Genomic DNA, 15,351 nt, shown 5'->3' on the forward strand with positions numbered 1-15,351 from the left:
AAACGGCAAAGCGAAACGAAAACAAATGATCATTTATTGATTTTGTTATTTTTATTGAATATGTTGTTGTACAAATACAAAGAATTTTCATAAAAACCCCATAATTTTTTGTTGTTGTAGATATTAATGTACCGATTATAAAAAAAGCAATTAGATCTTTGGAATTTTCTATGATGAAATGGTGAATCGATTGTAGCCGAATGATTTTTGTAAAATGAATGTCGTCTATATTAAAAATGTTAAATTCCATATTGTGCTCTAACACATTCCTATCAAAAATCATTCATATGGTTGCCATTCATCTATGAATTTAATATATTACTCGAAGCAAGAACAAAACTTAAGCTTATGCAATGTCTAACGTTATTTTCCGATACAAAGGCTGCATCCGTTTAATGTAATATTACATACAAAATGGGATAGTATCGAAAGAAAGAAGATACGATTATACATATGTTGATGGTTTCATGGATGTTATTTGTACTTAATCGCTAATGTTTTTTTGCTATATTGTTTTACTGATGTTCCCTTAATCCATTTTTCGGTGTATTTTGAGATGACTTTACCAAAATCCGGTTGATTTTCCGCCTGGTGGATTACGAACTTTGATGGTTGCACGTGGACCAGTCTTATCCAACTCTTCTGCTCGGCAAAATAAACGAAAGAAAAATTGAATTTTTGTCACATTTTGGGTATTAAAAGAGTCAATCTTACCGCTCAGTGAGAACGTTGAATCTTGCATATTGCGTTGACCATCTTGACGCGGTGCTCGATTGGCTCCGGTAATGGATTGAGCTGTTGATTTGGTTTCTGATGTAATGCTCAACGCTGGACCAGCCAAATACTTTGTAATTGGTTCAATTGGTGGAATTTCAATTTCCAATTCTTCAATAGCTCCATTTTTATCGTCGCCATTTTCGTGGTCTTCATTATCAGCTTCATCGCCATTCGAATTACCATTTAATGGTTTGTACACATATGATGGATAAACTGGCGTTTCGATGAACTGACCTTGACCTGTTGCGATATACATTTTACGATATCATTATAAACCATGTATAAAGATATGATTTTATTTTATCATTTCAAACATACCTTCGGCAACACGAACTTGACCATTTTCAACGCAAACCTTACCACGAACGATAACGATTTCTGGAACGCCGTGACACTTCATGCCTTCGAAGATATTAAAATCGCATGCTTGATAGTGCGTTTTAGCCGAAATGACACGAGTCGCTTCTGGATTCCATACAACGATGTCGGCATCAGATCCAACAGCGATACGACCTTTGCGTGGATACATATTGAAGATTTTTGCCGCATTTGTACTGGTTATTGCAACAAACTTTTGTGGACTTAAAATTCTCGCTTCCACTCCACGCTCCCACACCACCGACATTCGATCTTCAACACCATTCACACCGTTTGGAATTTTGGTGAAATCCTTTTTGCCCAATTCTTTGTGCTCTTTATTGAATGTACAATTGTCACTTCCTGTCGTTTGCAAATGTCCCCTGTGTATTTCAATGTAATCAATTTAGTATTTGGCAATATATGTTTCGACAATTAGTAGCGGTTAAATATTAATATGGTTATTGCAAGCCAATTTACAACTAATAAATTTACTCAAAAGCAAAAAATGAGATGAATTCCATATGAGAATGTCAACGGTTCATACTTACGATGCGAGTGTTTTTAATAAGAAATGTGGCGCTTCTGGATCAGCACGTATGGGAGGGCTTGTAGTATAATAAATAGCTTGTGTAGGCTTTATACCATGTAAATTGGTTCCAATAGCACCTGCCAAAGCTTCACCATAAGCAATAATACCGCGCAAACGAGCGCGAGCAACCGTTTCAGCAGCCAATTTACTTGTCATCCGTGTTATATAAATTGGTACCTTAACCTAGGTGTGGTGATGAGCCCATTAAAATGAAAATGAAAAAATGATCGAAGCATTGATTAAACTTCGCGATAAATATTGATACAAATAATCATAACAAACAAATCACTGACAAATGAATTGATTAAATAATTGATTGATTCGCTGAATCAATTGTGTGTTTAATGAGTTATAAAGCTAGTTTATTTAGTATGACCCACAATTAGATGTTGTTATGGAAAAGATGAAAATGAATGCAATTCTCCTTGAATTAGAATTTAGAAACACCACAATGTTGAAGTAAAACAAACACCCGCTTTTTCTAGATTATTTTTCGATATAAAATTACGTCGTTTTTTTTAAATGTTTAACTCACTTTGCAAGCATTTTCATAACAAATTCAGGTGTTGTTGGATCGGGTCTTAGAGGTGGACTTAGAATGTGTGCTGCAGCATGTCTGAAACATGAGTGATGGCAATTCGTTCCATCGCTACCTAGCGTAGCGGCGAGTGTTTCACCAAAAATGCCAATACCCTTGTAACGTCGACGAGCACGAGCGATTTCAATCGCTTTTCCGGGAATTTTATTAAACAAATCATTTTAGCTATTATTGATTTTTATGTGGATTTTTTTTTTATTTGGAATTTGTGTGTGTGTGTGGTACCTGCTGATTTTGACATAATATGAACAACGTAGAGTGGGCAATTAACCTACCCACAACGCAAACACCAAATCAATATTATACATGTATAGATTAATCAAACATAAGGATTTACATTTTTTTTTAAATTTCAGTACATATTTTGGGTTTTATATAATAATAGGAGAGGATATGAAAAGAAAAAAAATTAAAAATAAAAAAACAGAAATTTGTGCACATGTTAAAAAAATACATTGTCATTGACAAATATAAATGTACCTGATGAGCAATAATGCAAGCACGATTGACGGCTTCTGCTTCAACTTCTTCACTTCGTGACAGCTCATGACCTTCGGGTCCGTTGACCCCTGCGGCCAATAGTTTTGCTGCATTCTTTGCGATTATACTTCCGTTTTCGGCATGCACTTGAGCAACAGCTCCTAAATCTCTGCATGCTTCAAATGCATCGTACAAATCGGAATCGTCCAATTGATAAAGACCCTTGTATGCCATGAACATTTTGAATGAATTCACGCCACGTTCAGCGCACAAAATGCGCATTTCATCCCGAACGGATTTTGACCACCAAGTGACTCCAACATGCAAACCGTAGTCACAACAAACTTTTGGATCGGCCCATGCTCGCCACTGATCATACGCCTCTAAGAGGCTTTGGCCTTTGTTTGGCAACACAAAATCAACTGTTGGCGAATGAAAAAAAAATTAATTAATCTATTCGACTTGAGTCAAGAGCGTTGTTGCCTTACTAATAGTCGTAGTTCCGCCTGCAATTGCAGCCTTTGTTCCTTGATAAAAGTCATCAACAGCCACTGCTCCACCGAATGGAAGTTGCATATGTGTGTGCGGATCAATTCCACCTGGCAAAATAAGACGATTGGCTGCATCAATCACTCGAACGCCACCGGGTACGACAAATTCGCCAGACGGTCCAACCCATTTAATAATTCCATCTTCGATGTAAATGTCAGCAGCAAAAGTACTATCATGGTTTACAACTTGACCACGTTTGATATAGAGACGACTTTGCGAACTCTGAAAAATAACAAAAACACCCAAATAATAAAAAAACAATGAAAAATATGGGCCGGATATTTGTCAATGTACCTGTAAATGAATCGGTATCTTTTTAACAGGTGTCGGTTGTGGTGATGACATTTTGACGATTTTTTCTTTCGATTGCAGTATTCGAACGAGCAATGTATGTGAAATTGCTATTACAGCTGATCGTGTATTGTGCTATTTGTGTCAGTTGTGTTTGGTGTGTGCCTATTTTTATCACACTTGATGTTTTTGCGCACTGTTCAAATGATCTGAAATTTAAAATAGACGAAAATGTTAAGTGTTTAGGAAATACGACTAGAATGCATGTGAAATGGTAATATGTGAAAAATGAATGTCTCATTGTAACACTATCTAAATAAAACACTTTTATGGCATCAAAAACCATGAAGCTATTGCGAAAAATGGAACACATTTACGAAAATGAATTTACTATAAATTACTGCATAAGAGAAGTTTCATTCTTATGCGGTAAAAATGGCTTTTTTTACAAAAAAATGTGTAAGTCAAGAGAGAGACTTTGCAATTCACATGTGAATGCAAATAGGTGAACTGGAAGTGAAAGAAAAACGAAAAAGCAGAGCAATTAACTCACAGAAGAAGTATTCATTATCATGTTAATTGTTTTTTGAGTATTTTTTTCTTGTTTGCATTTCAAAAGCAAACAAGCTACAAGAAACAAGTGGATTTTGGTGCTAGATATTCAATACAATTATCTGAAGTGATTGTAAAAAAACGCTAACGATCAACAAATTGTTATTATTATTATTCACAAATCAACGTGGCAATAGATAGAAAGCCATGAAATCCGAGATTACAATCATCGTATCATCGTTACTTTTCTTGTGCCGCCTTTTACAATAATTTTATGCCTGACATAATCCAATATCGCTTTCACAAGAATATTTTATTACATTGAGCGTAGAAAGTAATTATGCTCAATTAACTGTAAACAAATCAAACGACCCAAAATCTCTATTCCAATTTGGACATACACTTCGGAAGCAATTAAAAAATGTATATTCCGAATTATTAGCATACGTTTCTTCTCAACATAATACAAATTGACACTGATTCCCTCGTTTGTATCAACTTAAGATTCAACTCACACCAGTATTGAACTAATTATCATTTATAAATCAATTCAGACTTCGCATCAAAATAAATTACAGCTCAAGAATATGATAATTCCACTTGTAATCCACTTGCTTACTGAATATTAAGAATTGCTGGCGCTATATCTATAATTTTTTACGCACTCGCCAGCACAATGTGCTAAAAAAACCAAACACAAAATCACCACAATTTTTTGTTCGTATAATTCACAAAGGTATTTGTAAAATTTGAGCAGATGTTGTTGATTGTAAAAAAAAAACTTGACAGGCTTTCGTTGAAGTGGAAACAAGAATTGGAAACACTTGAACCTCATCAATATTTCACGCAAGCTGTGCTCATTGTAAATTAGAACAAATTTGTTGGTGCCGTAATTTTCTATTCGAATCGGTGTTCAGACGAAAGAGATGAAATGATATCGGCTTTGAAATTTGTATTGTTGATTTGCATTCATATGAATATATTCGAGTTTTTTTTTATTACAGAAAAAAATGTAGAAAAGTTCAAATTAATCAGCAGAAGGTCATTTATAAAAGTTTATGGTGGCAATTATTTTTCAAGAAAAACTTATAAACTTCATCATCTTCCAACATCGTGTGCGTAGATTCTCGCACATAAAGTTTGTGTAAGACAAGTGTTTGCATTTTCGTAGGTCATAAACGTCAATGGTTTTTATGCGTGTAAAATTCTATTTCTTTCATTTCCAAACAAAAGAAAAAAAAAAACAACTTTCGAATGAAATATTTGCGAAAAATTTTCAGGCGTTTGTTTAAATTCTCTTGAATGTTTCATTATTATTTGTAAACAATTTCACGTTCATCCGCCGCTCCGTGAAGAAATTTCAGCAAGTCATAATAATCTGTTGATTTAGTCGATGCGTATTTGTTTTCATCGTTCAAGACTCATGCCACATTTGAGCGTATAATGTGTGTCTGTGTGAGAGTTGTGAATGAAAGGTGAATGTATGAAAAAGACTGCAAAAGCCACAATGTGTGTTTTCGTACACGGCCTGATGACTGAAGCGTGACATTCTATTGTTCTGTATGATGGCATTGTGTTGAATGATGAGCATCGAGATTTATGCTAAGTTTAGTCTCTGAAGCATATCAATTTCGAACAAAAAAAACCTGGTCGAACAATAATTTCTCCCATTTATTTCTTTCGTTTAAGCGAAACAGATATGAAACTGCTGCACTCTCTATTTGCAATGATACCAATAAGAGTCTACCGCCACAAAGCATAAACACTAAAACATTTCACGCTTCCCGTTCATGAGAGTGTAAAGATTTGATCTGGTGCATTTGCAACTGCAGTTGCAATCAAAGAAGTGGATCGTTTCAAGCGGCAAACAACCATATATGGTTGTTATGGTCAAAACATTCTCCGAACAAATTGCTGTGGTTCATTTATTTATTAAACATTTGTAAAAGTTGTGCCTTTTCCTTTTCCTTTCGTTTGACCACATCCAAGCTCCGTTGCCTCCACGTCACCGCAAGTTAAAGGGAAGCAATTTTGGAAGCGGGCATCTCTGACTTTTGCTATTGTAGACATGCAAATCGTAAAGAATGTGCATGTATTTTTTTGGTTAGTGTATTGATAGAGACATGACAAAAATAACGGCAAAGTGTAAACGTGTGTCAAAAATGGGAATTTGACTGGCAAAAATGAGGAATTGGCTTAGATATGGTGACTTTATATGAAACTCTTCTTGTTATACATTCAAATAGGTTTTAAGTCTTATCCCGACTATTTGAAAAATCAACAGGTAAAAATATAAAAACAAAACTTGAAACAATTTTTTTGAATTTTTTTTTTAATTGTCGTCGATTTTATGGAGTGAAACATATAGAAACAATATGTACAGAAACATGCTGTGTATGAAAACCATGTTAAATTTAAGTTATTCATTGTTGATAAATTGTAATCTAATGTTTTTGATCTATAATCGAGCGTGCAATTCGATTTTCAAACTGGCGAAACAGAATGTCGTTACTCGATTTGGATTATAAAGTTATTAATGGATATATGGAATTTCTTGCAACAAAAAATTGAATTATCCCTTTCGAAATCGATTTGCTTAATTGCTTTCTCGCAACGAAAATGTATGTGTATTTGACGTAATCATCGCACCATATCACCTAAGTAGTTTTTTTTATTTTGCTATGATTGTTGTTAAACCACTTGGCGAGAATATACGATTGTGAAATTGAAAATATCGAACATGAAACAACGCAATTGATTAAAGAACTAAAAACTAACCTAAAAGAATAAATAAACGATGGAAAGAAAAAACAAACACAAAAGAACCGAATGAAAGATTCATTGTTTTAGTTTCCGCTGCATGTGATACGCATAAAAATATTATGCGTCGAAAGTCACAAGACCATAACACGTTCCACACATGACAATGACTTTGTGATGATGGAAGCCACTCTTTGGTTTGCGTAATATCACCGTCAATTGTGCCCATTACGTCGTCAACAGACAATCGTTGCATTTAAAGACTTGGGTTTTTTCGCATTCAAATGTTTGTTTGTAGACGATTCTGAAATGCCATCGTCAAGGTACGTGCACGTTTAAGGAAGTGGAAAACAGAAACGGTTTAGATTAAGACAACAAATTCTATTAATTAGCTTGAAATATTTGAATGATGTTTTACGTTTCTTTTTCGTATATGATGAATCGAAAAGAAATGAATTTCCGATGGAATAGCATTTTGGAAAAAAATTGTATATGCATCCAAGTTCGATGTTCACGAATAATTATTTAATAGAGAATATATATATTTTTGTTCATTTCGATAAGAACGAAATTATGGTTAAATGCATGACGTTTGAGCATCATGCAACTAAACAATAAGCCCATAATACCATGCATTAAGGAATCTACACGCTTCAGTCGTACATATTCTCATCTTTATCTGCACTCAATCGCACCGCACGCTCAGGCAATATGGATAGAAGTTGCACAAAAACTTTTTATCATCTATATTACAGTAGGAAAGCCGCATATAAATCGCATCAAATAGTGATTCCGCAGAGGGGGAAAAATGCTGAATGGAAACTCAGCGTATATGCCATCAGCCCTCCTAGCAATCATCTATGCACGAGTGTTGAGCGTGCAACAGGAACATAAATCGTTTGTTATGTCTTTTATTAAAAAAAAGAGACCCGGAACAATGTTTTTGATATGATGTCGAAGATGTACACATTGCGTTACGAATGCGCATGATCAATAATTCATATATGCCGCCGAATACTTGAAACGAAATAACACACACCTAATAACAGCGTTACTCACACTCAACACCCATGAAAATTATTTACATGTTTCTTTTATGGTGGAATACAAACGGCAAAATGAATAAAATTTTGACTAAACATACAATGGGTCGCCATACACAGTATGGCATTCCATACTACAGTACAGTATACTATTACTTAATGGATGTGCCATATATTGCAGAAGCTGTGCGACAATTTGTGATGACGATGACGACAACATCGACAACGGCAAACTCAAGAATTAGGGTTAGCAAGTACGATTCATATACGCAGTTCAATGGATTTGGGGTATTTTAATAATGTGCATCCGTTCGCTGGCATCGACTGAATGAATATGGGCTATTCTGTCTCTTAAGCTACACTTATTGGATGACTGACTGTTATTACTTTAATGAATTATTTTCAGCTGATGAATCACCACTTGTGTCCACAGCATGGACTCCATACACACAAGTGCCTGGCTTTTTGCGAGCATAAACTGGTGTTTTTTTTTCAACCAAACTTTTGTTATTCAAATTATAGCAGCAGCAACAACAACAACAATAAAACATAATGATTTTTCTGCACGCACAAAACCGAATTACAATTTTTCAAGCAGCAAGACTTTTAGCTGTATTTTATAATGTTTTTTTTTTGTAATGCTGGTAGCTGTCCAGCGCACAGAGAGCGAAAGAACATAATAATACCGTTTGAGTTTGTTATTGTAGAGCAAGAAGTGGAGCGATTTAAGGTCGTCGACCGCACACACTTACGATTTGTCAGTGCATAGATTCGGATTCGTGATTTGTTCGCGTAATTTTTTTTTCTTTTCTTTCCATTCTATCATTATTTTGCATTCTGAACAAGTCGTAAGTAATATCGTTCCGTAAAATTCAATCATTTTTTTAAATATTTATTGTGTATTTTGATACCAAAATTTGCAATTTTATGTTTTAAATGTAATCAATTTAATTAAAAGTGAAGATTAATAAATTGTGATAAATCGGAGCTGGAAAAAATGGCAAATGAATCGATTGTAATACCGATTGAAGATTTGGTGTGTTACGTTTGTGATAAAGACATATTAGACGGAGACGATTCCATGCAATGTGACAACTGTGAAATAAGTTTCCATATTAAGTGCAACAACATCACAAAAGCGGCATACAACGCGCGTCGTGGTAACAAATGTGTATTGATTTATTGTCCAGAATGCATTATAAAACGTGAGGATGGAATAGATGAGAAATTGAAAATGGTTGTGCGTTTGTTATACAAGTTGGATGCATTCAACCAACAGTGCAAACCTCAAAATGATATCAACAGCGAATCGATCAAAGCCGTTAAAACATCACTCGATGCATTGGATAAAAAAATCATGGCACAAAAGCAAACACCCAAAGTTGTCAAGAATGCGACCTCGCAACATGCATCATGTTCGTTTGCCAATGTTGTGAAGCGGAGCAATGTGAAACCAGTTGTCGTGATTAAGCCGAAAAATAAGCAAGAATGTGCAAAAACACTTGAAGCAATCACAAGTAATGTAAACACTGCTGCTGTTGATGTGTGCAGTACGCGGAACGTCAGAGAAGGTGGCATAGTTTTACAGTGTGCAAATGCAACAGAGACAATGAAAGTGAAATCTTTGGTCAACGAAAAATTAGGTGATGAATATGAAATTGTGTTGCCGAAAATAAAAAATCCCAGATTACGTGTCACAAACATACCGACAAATATTGCCAAAGAAGATATCATTGATGAATTGAAAAAGAATAATGAAGAGCTAATTGACTGTGACGTGTCGCTTATCACAGTTCTCAAAAGAAAAGCAACAAGCAAACAACAATCATCGTGTGATGTTATTATTGAGGTGAATAGTGACACATATAAAATGCTGATGGAAATGCATACATTGCGTTTGCCGTGGCGTGAATGCAATGTGTATGAACACATTTATGTGAAACGCTGCTACAAATGTCTTGGTTTTTCGCATATTGCCAAGGATTGTAAGCATGATCAAAAATGCAGCAAATGTGGTGGGCCACATAAATACTCTGAATGCAAAAGCCGTAACATGTGTTGTGCAAACTGCCGTTCAGCCAATGAAAAACTAAAGGTTAAAATTGACACAAAACATCATGCATGGAGTACCGATTGTCCAGTCTACAAGCGACGCATCGAATCTTTAGTCAACAAAATCGAATACAATACAACAGAATAGCAATTATCTTCCACAATTAATATTTTATGCTCAAACATTCAAGGCCTTCGAAATAATTTCAGCGAATTAAAATATGTGATAAAGAAAAAAAATCCATCGATAATTTTTCTTAATGAGACTCATATAACCCACGACTGTGATATTGGTGATATACGACTTAAAGATTATATATTTGTGAATTGTTTGTCACATTCTAAACATACAGGTGGCGTCGGTGCATTTATCCATAAATCAATTAAATATGACAATTTAGCTGTAATAAGTGAACATTTAGCATGGTATCTGTCCTTTGACATAATTGTAAAAAAAAGACCAATTTTTATGGCTGGTATATATTTGTCTGCAAGCGAGAACAAACATCTAGTGTTAAATTCTTTTGAAAACTGGTATCAAAGTGTTCCAGAAAATAAAACTGTGATGTTATGTGGTGACTTCAACATTGATATGAATGCTGATTCGGCTTATATAAGAAGACTGAAGAGTTTCTGTGATGACAACGGTTTGAAACAGTTAATAAACAACCCTACTCGTGTATCACAAAATTCATCGACATTAATAGATTTGTGCCTGTCCAATATTGCATCCAAAAACATTATGTGTTCTGTTTCGATTGACGACAAAATATCCGATCACGCACTATTGGAAATAAACCTAATTGGTAAATGTGAAACTAATAAGCCAAAGAATCATCAAATATCTGTATGGAAAGACTATGACCGCTTGAAGCTCTGTGATACTATTGAGTCGTATTTATTTTCTTGGCATTATGTAGAACGAGCATCATTGAATGATAAAATGAATTGGCTTCTAAGTGTTTTAAGCCTGAGCACCGATCAATTTAAGTCAAAGATAACAATCCGTAATATTGACAATTTTTTCGATAGTGAATTGGAGAATATGAGAGTTGAAAAGAACCGTTTGTATAAAATTGCACAGTACGAAACATATAATGTGGATGAAAAGTGGCATGAATACAGAGTGTTTAAAAATGAATATAAAAATAAAATACAAATAAAAAAATATGAGACAAACCAAAATAAACTAAATCGCGTGCAGGGTGATTCAAAGGGTACCTGGAAAGTATTAAAATCAATTTTATGCAAAGATTCAAGTGAAATTACATATATTAAAAACGGCGACCAAACATTTGATGACGATATCGATATTGTTAACAAATTCAACGAGTATTTTGTGACCAGCATTATTCAGCTGAACGAATCCATACCACTTAGAATCTATGTAAATGACATCATTGCTGACGAACATCTCTCTTTTGAATTTCGTAATGTTTCATTATCAGAGATAAAATCGTGCATCAAAGAACTGAAAGACAACACAGATGAGTTCTTTATCAAACCAACCGTATTGTGGGATGCGATCTTTGTTATTGGCCTACAATTAGCCAATATCATCAACGAATCGTTCACCTGCGGGATCTTTCCTGAAGCACTCAAACAGTCAACAATTTTGCCAATTCAGAAGAAAAGTGGAACTGTACTCATTAACGAACATCGGCCAATAAATATGTTACCATGCATTGAAAGAGTCATCGAAAAACTAGCACACAAACAATTCAATATGTACGTTCAATCAAACAATCTTCTCAATCAATGTCAATCGGGATTTCGAGCTTTACATTCGTGTGAGTCAGCAATCAACGATGTGCTATATGATTTGAGAGATGCGCAAAATAAATCGCAAATTACCGTCGCAGTTTCCCTGGATCTTCAACGTGCATTTGAGGTCATCGAACCAAATTTACTCATCGAAACATTAAAAAAATACGGAGTTCAACCATTATCTCTTCAATGGTTCAAGAGCTATTTAACAAACAGAAGCCAGACGGTTAAGATCGGCGACGTAATTTCAGAGCCACGTGATAATAATTTGGGTGTACCACAGGGATCCATTTTGGGCCCATTATTATTTATTTTGTATATAAATTGTATAACTTCTTGTATTAAACATTGCACCGTTAAAATGTTTGCTGATGATACATTTGTATACATTAGTGCTATTAATATTGATGAAGCCATTCAAAAACTCAATGAAGATCTGGACAGATTATTTGATAAACTATGCCAAATTAAATTAAAATTGAATATAGATAAAACTAAAGCCATGATAATTACAAATAAAAAAATCAATCGTAGCATCATAGACATATTCATAAATGGCACCAGACTAGAAATTGAGAGAGAAATAAAGTATTTGGGTGTTATCATTGATGACCAACTTAAATTTGACAAAAATATTGAATATGTTTGTAAAAAAGTGGGTAAAAAAGTCGGTGTTCTAAGTAGATTAAAAAATGAACTTAACAAAAACCAAAAAGAATATTTATATAAGTCACTCATTCAACCACATTTTATTTATTGTGCATCTATCTTATTTCTGTCCAATTCGTCTAATATTGATCGGCTACAAAACTTGCAAAATAAATGTATGAGACAAATTTTAAGTGTAAATCGTGATACTAATGTTAATTATCTATTTGATTCGTTGAAATTTATGAATGTTAAGCAACAAATAATTTTTAGAACTTTATTATTCATTTATAAAACCGTGAACGGACTAGCCCCTAATTACCTTACCAATAGAATCGAATATCGACAACAAATTCACAATAGAAATTTGAGAAGAGCAAATACCATAGCAGTCACAAATGCAACTAAAGCATGTAGCCAAAATGCCTTGTTTTATAGGGGAATTCAACTTTATAATGCCATTCCTAATGAAATTAGACATATTGATTCGATAAAAAAATTTGAAAATAAATTAAAAAACTATGTATTGGAAAATTATTAATTGAAAACTATGTAAACTGTAACGTTGTTTTATGGAGAAATCTAAATAAATAAATTATTATTATTATTATTATACCAATTTCAGGTAATTCCCGGTCTTTTAACCGTACCAAATGCATATGCTTTAACTCTCTACATTACGGTCGATAAATTATTTTCTCCAATTTGCTTTTTTTCTGTTGTTATTGTTGTGACAACGAAAAACTGAATGGAAAAGGGGTATTTTCCTTTGAGCAGGTTTACACTGAATGCTAGACTGAGTGCATCGATTTTGTTTTGGTTTCAATTAAACGTTGAATTTGAGAATTAACATACACACAGCGCCGAATGAAATTTTCTCGTTTCAATGCAAAGTTCACGAAATTCACTCGTGCATTTCATTATCGATACAGTTAGTTTGATTTTTGAAATCAAACATTTGTTACGCATTTTATTTTAATAATGATTATTTATTTTTGATTGACTTTCAATATTTTACTATAGATAATTTGATTATTATCATTAAATTGATATTTATAGCTTTATCTCTTCAATATGAAAACGAAACAAACAAATATCAGTGAATGTAAATATGACATTACTCGGGCACCGCCAACCGTAAGCATTATCATTTGTATGGATAGTGTGTAATCGATCGATAGAAAATGATAGCGCCATGATTGTGAATTATTTATTGAACTGTATGCCTTGGAAACACCAAAAAAATCGAGTGAATTGAAAATGTTTCGAATTGAATGAAAAAAAAGTGGGAAAAAAGTGACCTGGCGAACACATTTGAATAAATTGAATATTTTTGGTGGAATTGCGAAAGAAATCCAGTGACGCCTTGTTCCAGTTTCAAACATAATTAGCAAAAGTTAAGATTTGCATGTTATTTGATAACTTTCACCTTTGATTGCCAATTGTCATTGAAAAATTGACATGTTTCAATGCGGTGTTATCATTCTAAAAGAGAACAAAGTAGAAAAAACAACGTTAAGTATTGATTAGCCGCATGTTATCGGCTTAAAAGAGCAAAACATCGCTAATTCAATGCGGACTACGACTGAATTTGTGTATTTTCTATGGTGTGAAATAAATTTCAACACTAGATTCAAAAGAACGCAAATTAAAAAAATACGCCTACGTTCGTTCGCAATCGCTCAAACCGTATGCTATTTTGAGAGTCGATACAAACCGGGCGCTCTCTGCTGTTTACATGAAAATTAAATCGAAATATCGTTTGTCTATTCACTCAATACGAAACCATTTTTCTTGTTTCCAAAAAAACTAGGACGGACGTTCACTAAATATGCTAACAATTACGTTGATGACTTGCATACAAAGAACGTTTTTAACGGGCGGTGGCTATGCACTGGTGAATGAAACGTGCAATTATGCAATTAAAAGAATGTGCACGCAAATTCAGGAGTAATTGTATTAATTTTTATCTCTTAGATCGGCCATCATATACACTCGGGTAATCTCCTCGAAGCATCTTTCTTTTTTTTACATCGAAATACTTTTTATTTTCTTAACATCTTCGTGTGAATATATTAAACGCTTTGCTTCTTTTTACTCACTAAATGATTTTCATTGAATAACACACTACAATTGAATAAATATTTGTAAAACAACAAAATTTCACTCATTTAACACAAGTTTTGTTGTTTTCTTTTTTTTTGTTCAATTTCGCTTGGAAAAACTTTCGGATTTGTCGTATTTGTAAATTAGGCATCCAATCGATATCGAGTTTACTCAATCAAAGTAGTCTATTCTGTATTTGGTATTATTTCACTGACCGTTTAAGGTGACCGTAGTGGGCACAAGAATGATGTTGTGCAAGAAACTAATGGGAAAATAATAGTGTAAACAACGTTGACGCTCTAAGCAAAGGCAACCTTTCCGCCTGACGAACACTTTGCAACTGAAAACGTTGAATGGAATCGGCAACGAATGTACTACGCGCAAACGTTGACGCCACACAGTGTGAGATCATGTTTGCGCTGATTTATGTAGGGGAACTGCGAAATTGCTTCTTCTTCTGATTGGAAACTACTTACACGATTCACCGTTCACACAAAACTATGAAGAATCCATTCCAACGAGCGATTCGCAGTCACCAGTACGAACATATATACACACACACGCATTAAATATTCACATCCGAACGTGTAATGCCGGCATGTAAATATATCATTGTGCCGTTGTTATACGGCAATTTATATCAATTATCTGTGATGGATTGATTTTTATTTGCAATGCATACACCGCAATTTATAAGAGTGTAATTTACGCATTACATACATTTTATGATTGACTTCTCGTGCTGCATTCAAAGCACGTCAATCTTCTAATAAATT

At 34.1% G+C, this 15,351-nt stretch overlaps 2 protein-coding genes across 7 annotated transcripts; one reads left to right on the forward strand and one right to left on the reverse strand.

The window, feature by feature from the left end:
- Positions 1–100: 100 nt before the first annotated feature.
- On the reverse strand, positions 101–14,931 carry LOC116350690 (dihydropyrimidinase). Of its 6 annotated transcripts, none has more exons than XM_031782584.1 (9): positions 14,791–14,931; positions 11,235–11,275; positions 3,651–3,856; positions 3,293–3,578; positions 2,805–3,226; positions 2,550–2,595; positions 2,262–2,454; positions 1,096–1,517; positions 101–1,017 (listed from the first exon to the last, which is right to left on the reverse strand). In XM_031782584.1, exons 3-9 carry the CDS (start codon positions 3,699–3,701, stop codon positions 563–565), a joined length of 1,875 nt encoding a protein of 624 aa, XP_031638444.1. In that variant the 5' UTR covers positions 3,702–3,856; positions 11,235–11,275; positions 14,791–14,931; the 3' UTR covers positions 101–562. The 6 variants fall into 6 exon arrangements, with proteins under 6 accessions (XP_031638444.1, XP_031638447.1, XP_031638442.1 ...); XM_031782587.1 differs by lacking the exon at positions 11,235–11,275 and having other exon boundaries at positions 101–642; positions 715–1,017; positions 14,791–14,929; XM_031782582.1 differs by lacking the exon at positions 11,235–11,275.
- On the forward strand, positions 10,647–14,423 carry LOC116350927. The gene is made up of 2 exons (XM_031782936.1): positions 10,647–12,095; positions 14,283–14,423. The coding sequence occupies exons 1-2, from the start codon at positions 10,647–10,649 to the stop codon at positions 14,421–14,423; spliced, it is 1,590 nt and encodes a 529-aa protein (XP_031638796.1).
- Positions 14,932–15,351: the final 420 nt, after the last annotated feature.

Source organism: Contarinia nasturtii, unplaced genomic scaffold (genome assembly GCF_009176525.2).
Source record: "Contarinia nasturtii isolate CC-2019 unplaced genomic scaffold, AAFC_CNas_1.1 Cnas_scaffold_4311, whole genome shotgun sequence".
Classification (NCBI taxonomy): Eukaryota; Metazoa; Arthropoda; class Insecta; order Diptera; family Cecidomyiidae; genus Contarinia; species Contarinia nasturtii.

Excerpts from the sequence above, each read along its gene's own strand:
- LOC116350690 (XM_031782582.1), bottom strand. The coding sequence starts at position 3,701 with ATGTCATCACCACAACCGACACCTGTTAAAAAGATACCGATTCATTTA. Across the intron at positions 3,227-3,292 it reads AGGCGGAACTACGACTATTA|TTGATTTTGTGTTGCCAAAC; the intron begins GTAAGGCAACAA and ends ATTCGCCAACAG. Across the intron at positions 2,596-2,804 it reads CTTGCATTATTGCTCATCAG|GTTAATTGCCCACTCTACGT; the intron begins GTACATTTATAT and ends CGTTGTGGGTAG.
- LOC116350927 (XM_031782936.1), top strand. The coding sequence starts at position 10,647 with ATGAATGCTGATTCGGCTTATATAAGAAGACTGAAGAGTTTCTGTGAT. Across the intron at positions 12,096-14,282 it reads CACGTGATAATAATTTGGGT|GACGGACGTTCACTAAATAT; the intron begins GTACCACAGGGA and ends CAAAAAAACTAG.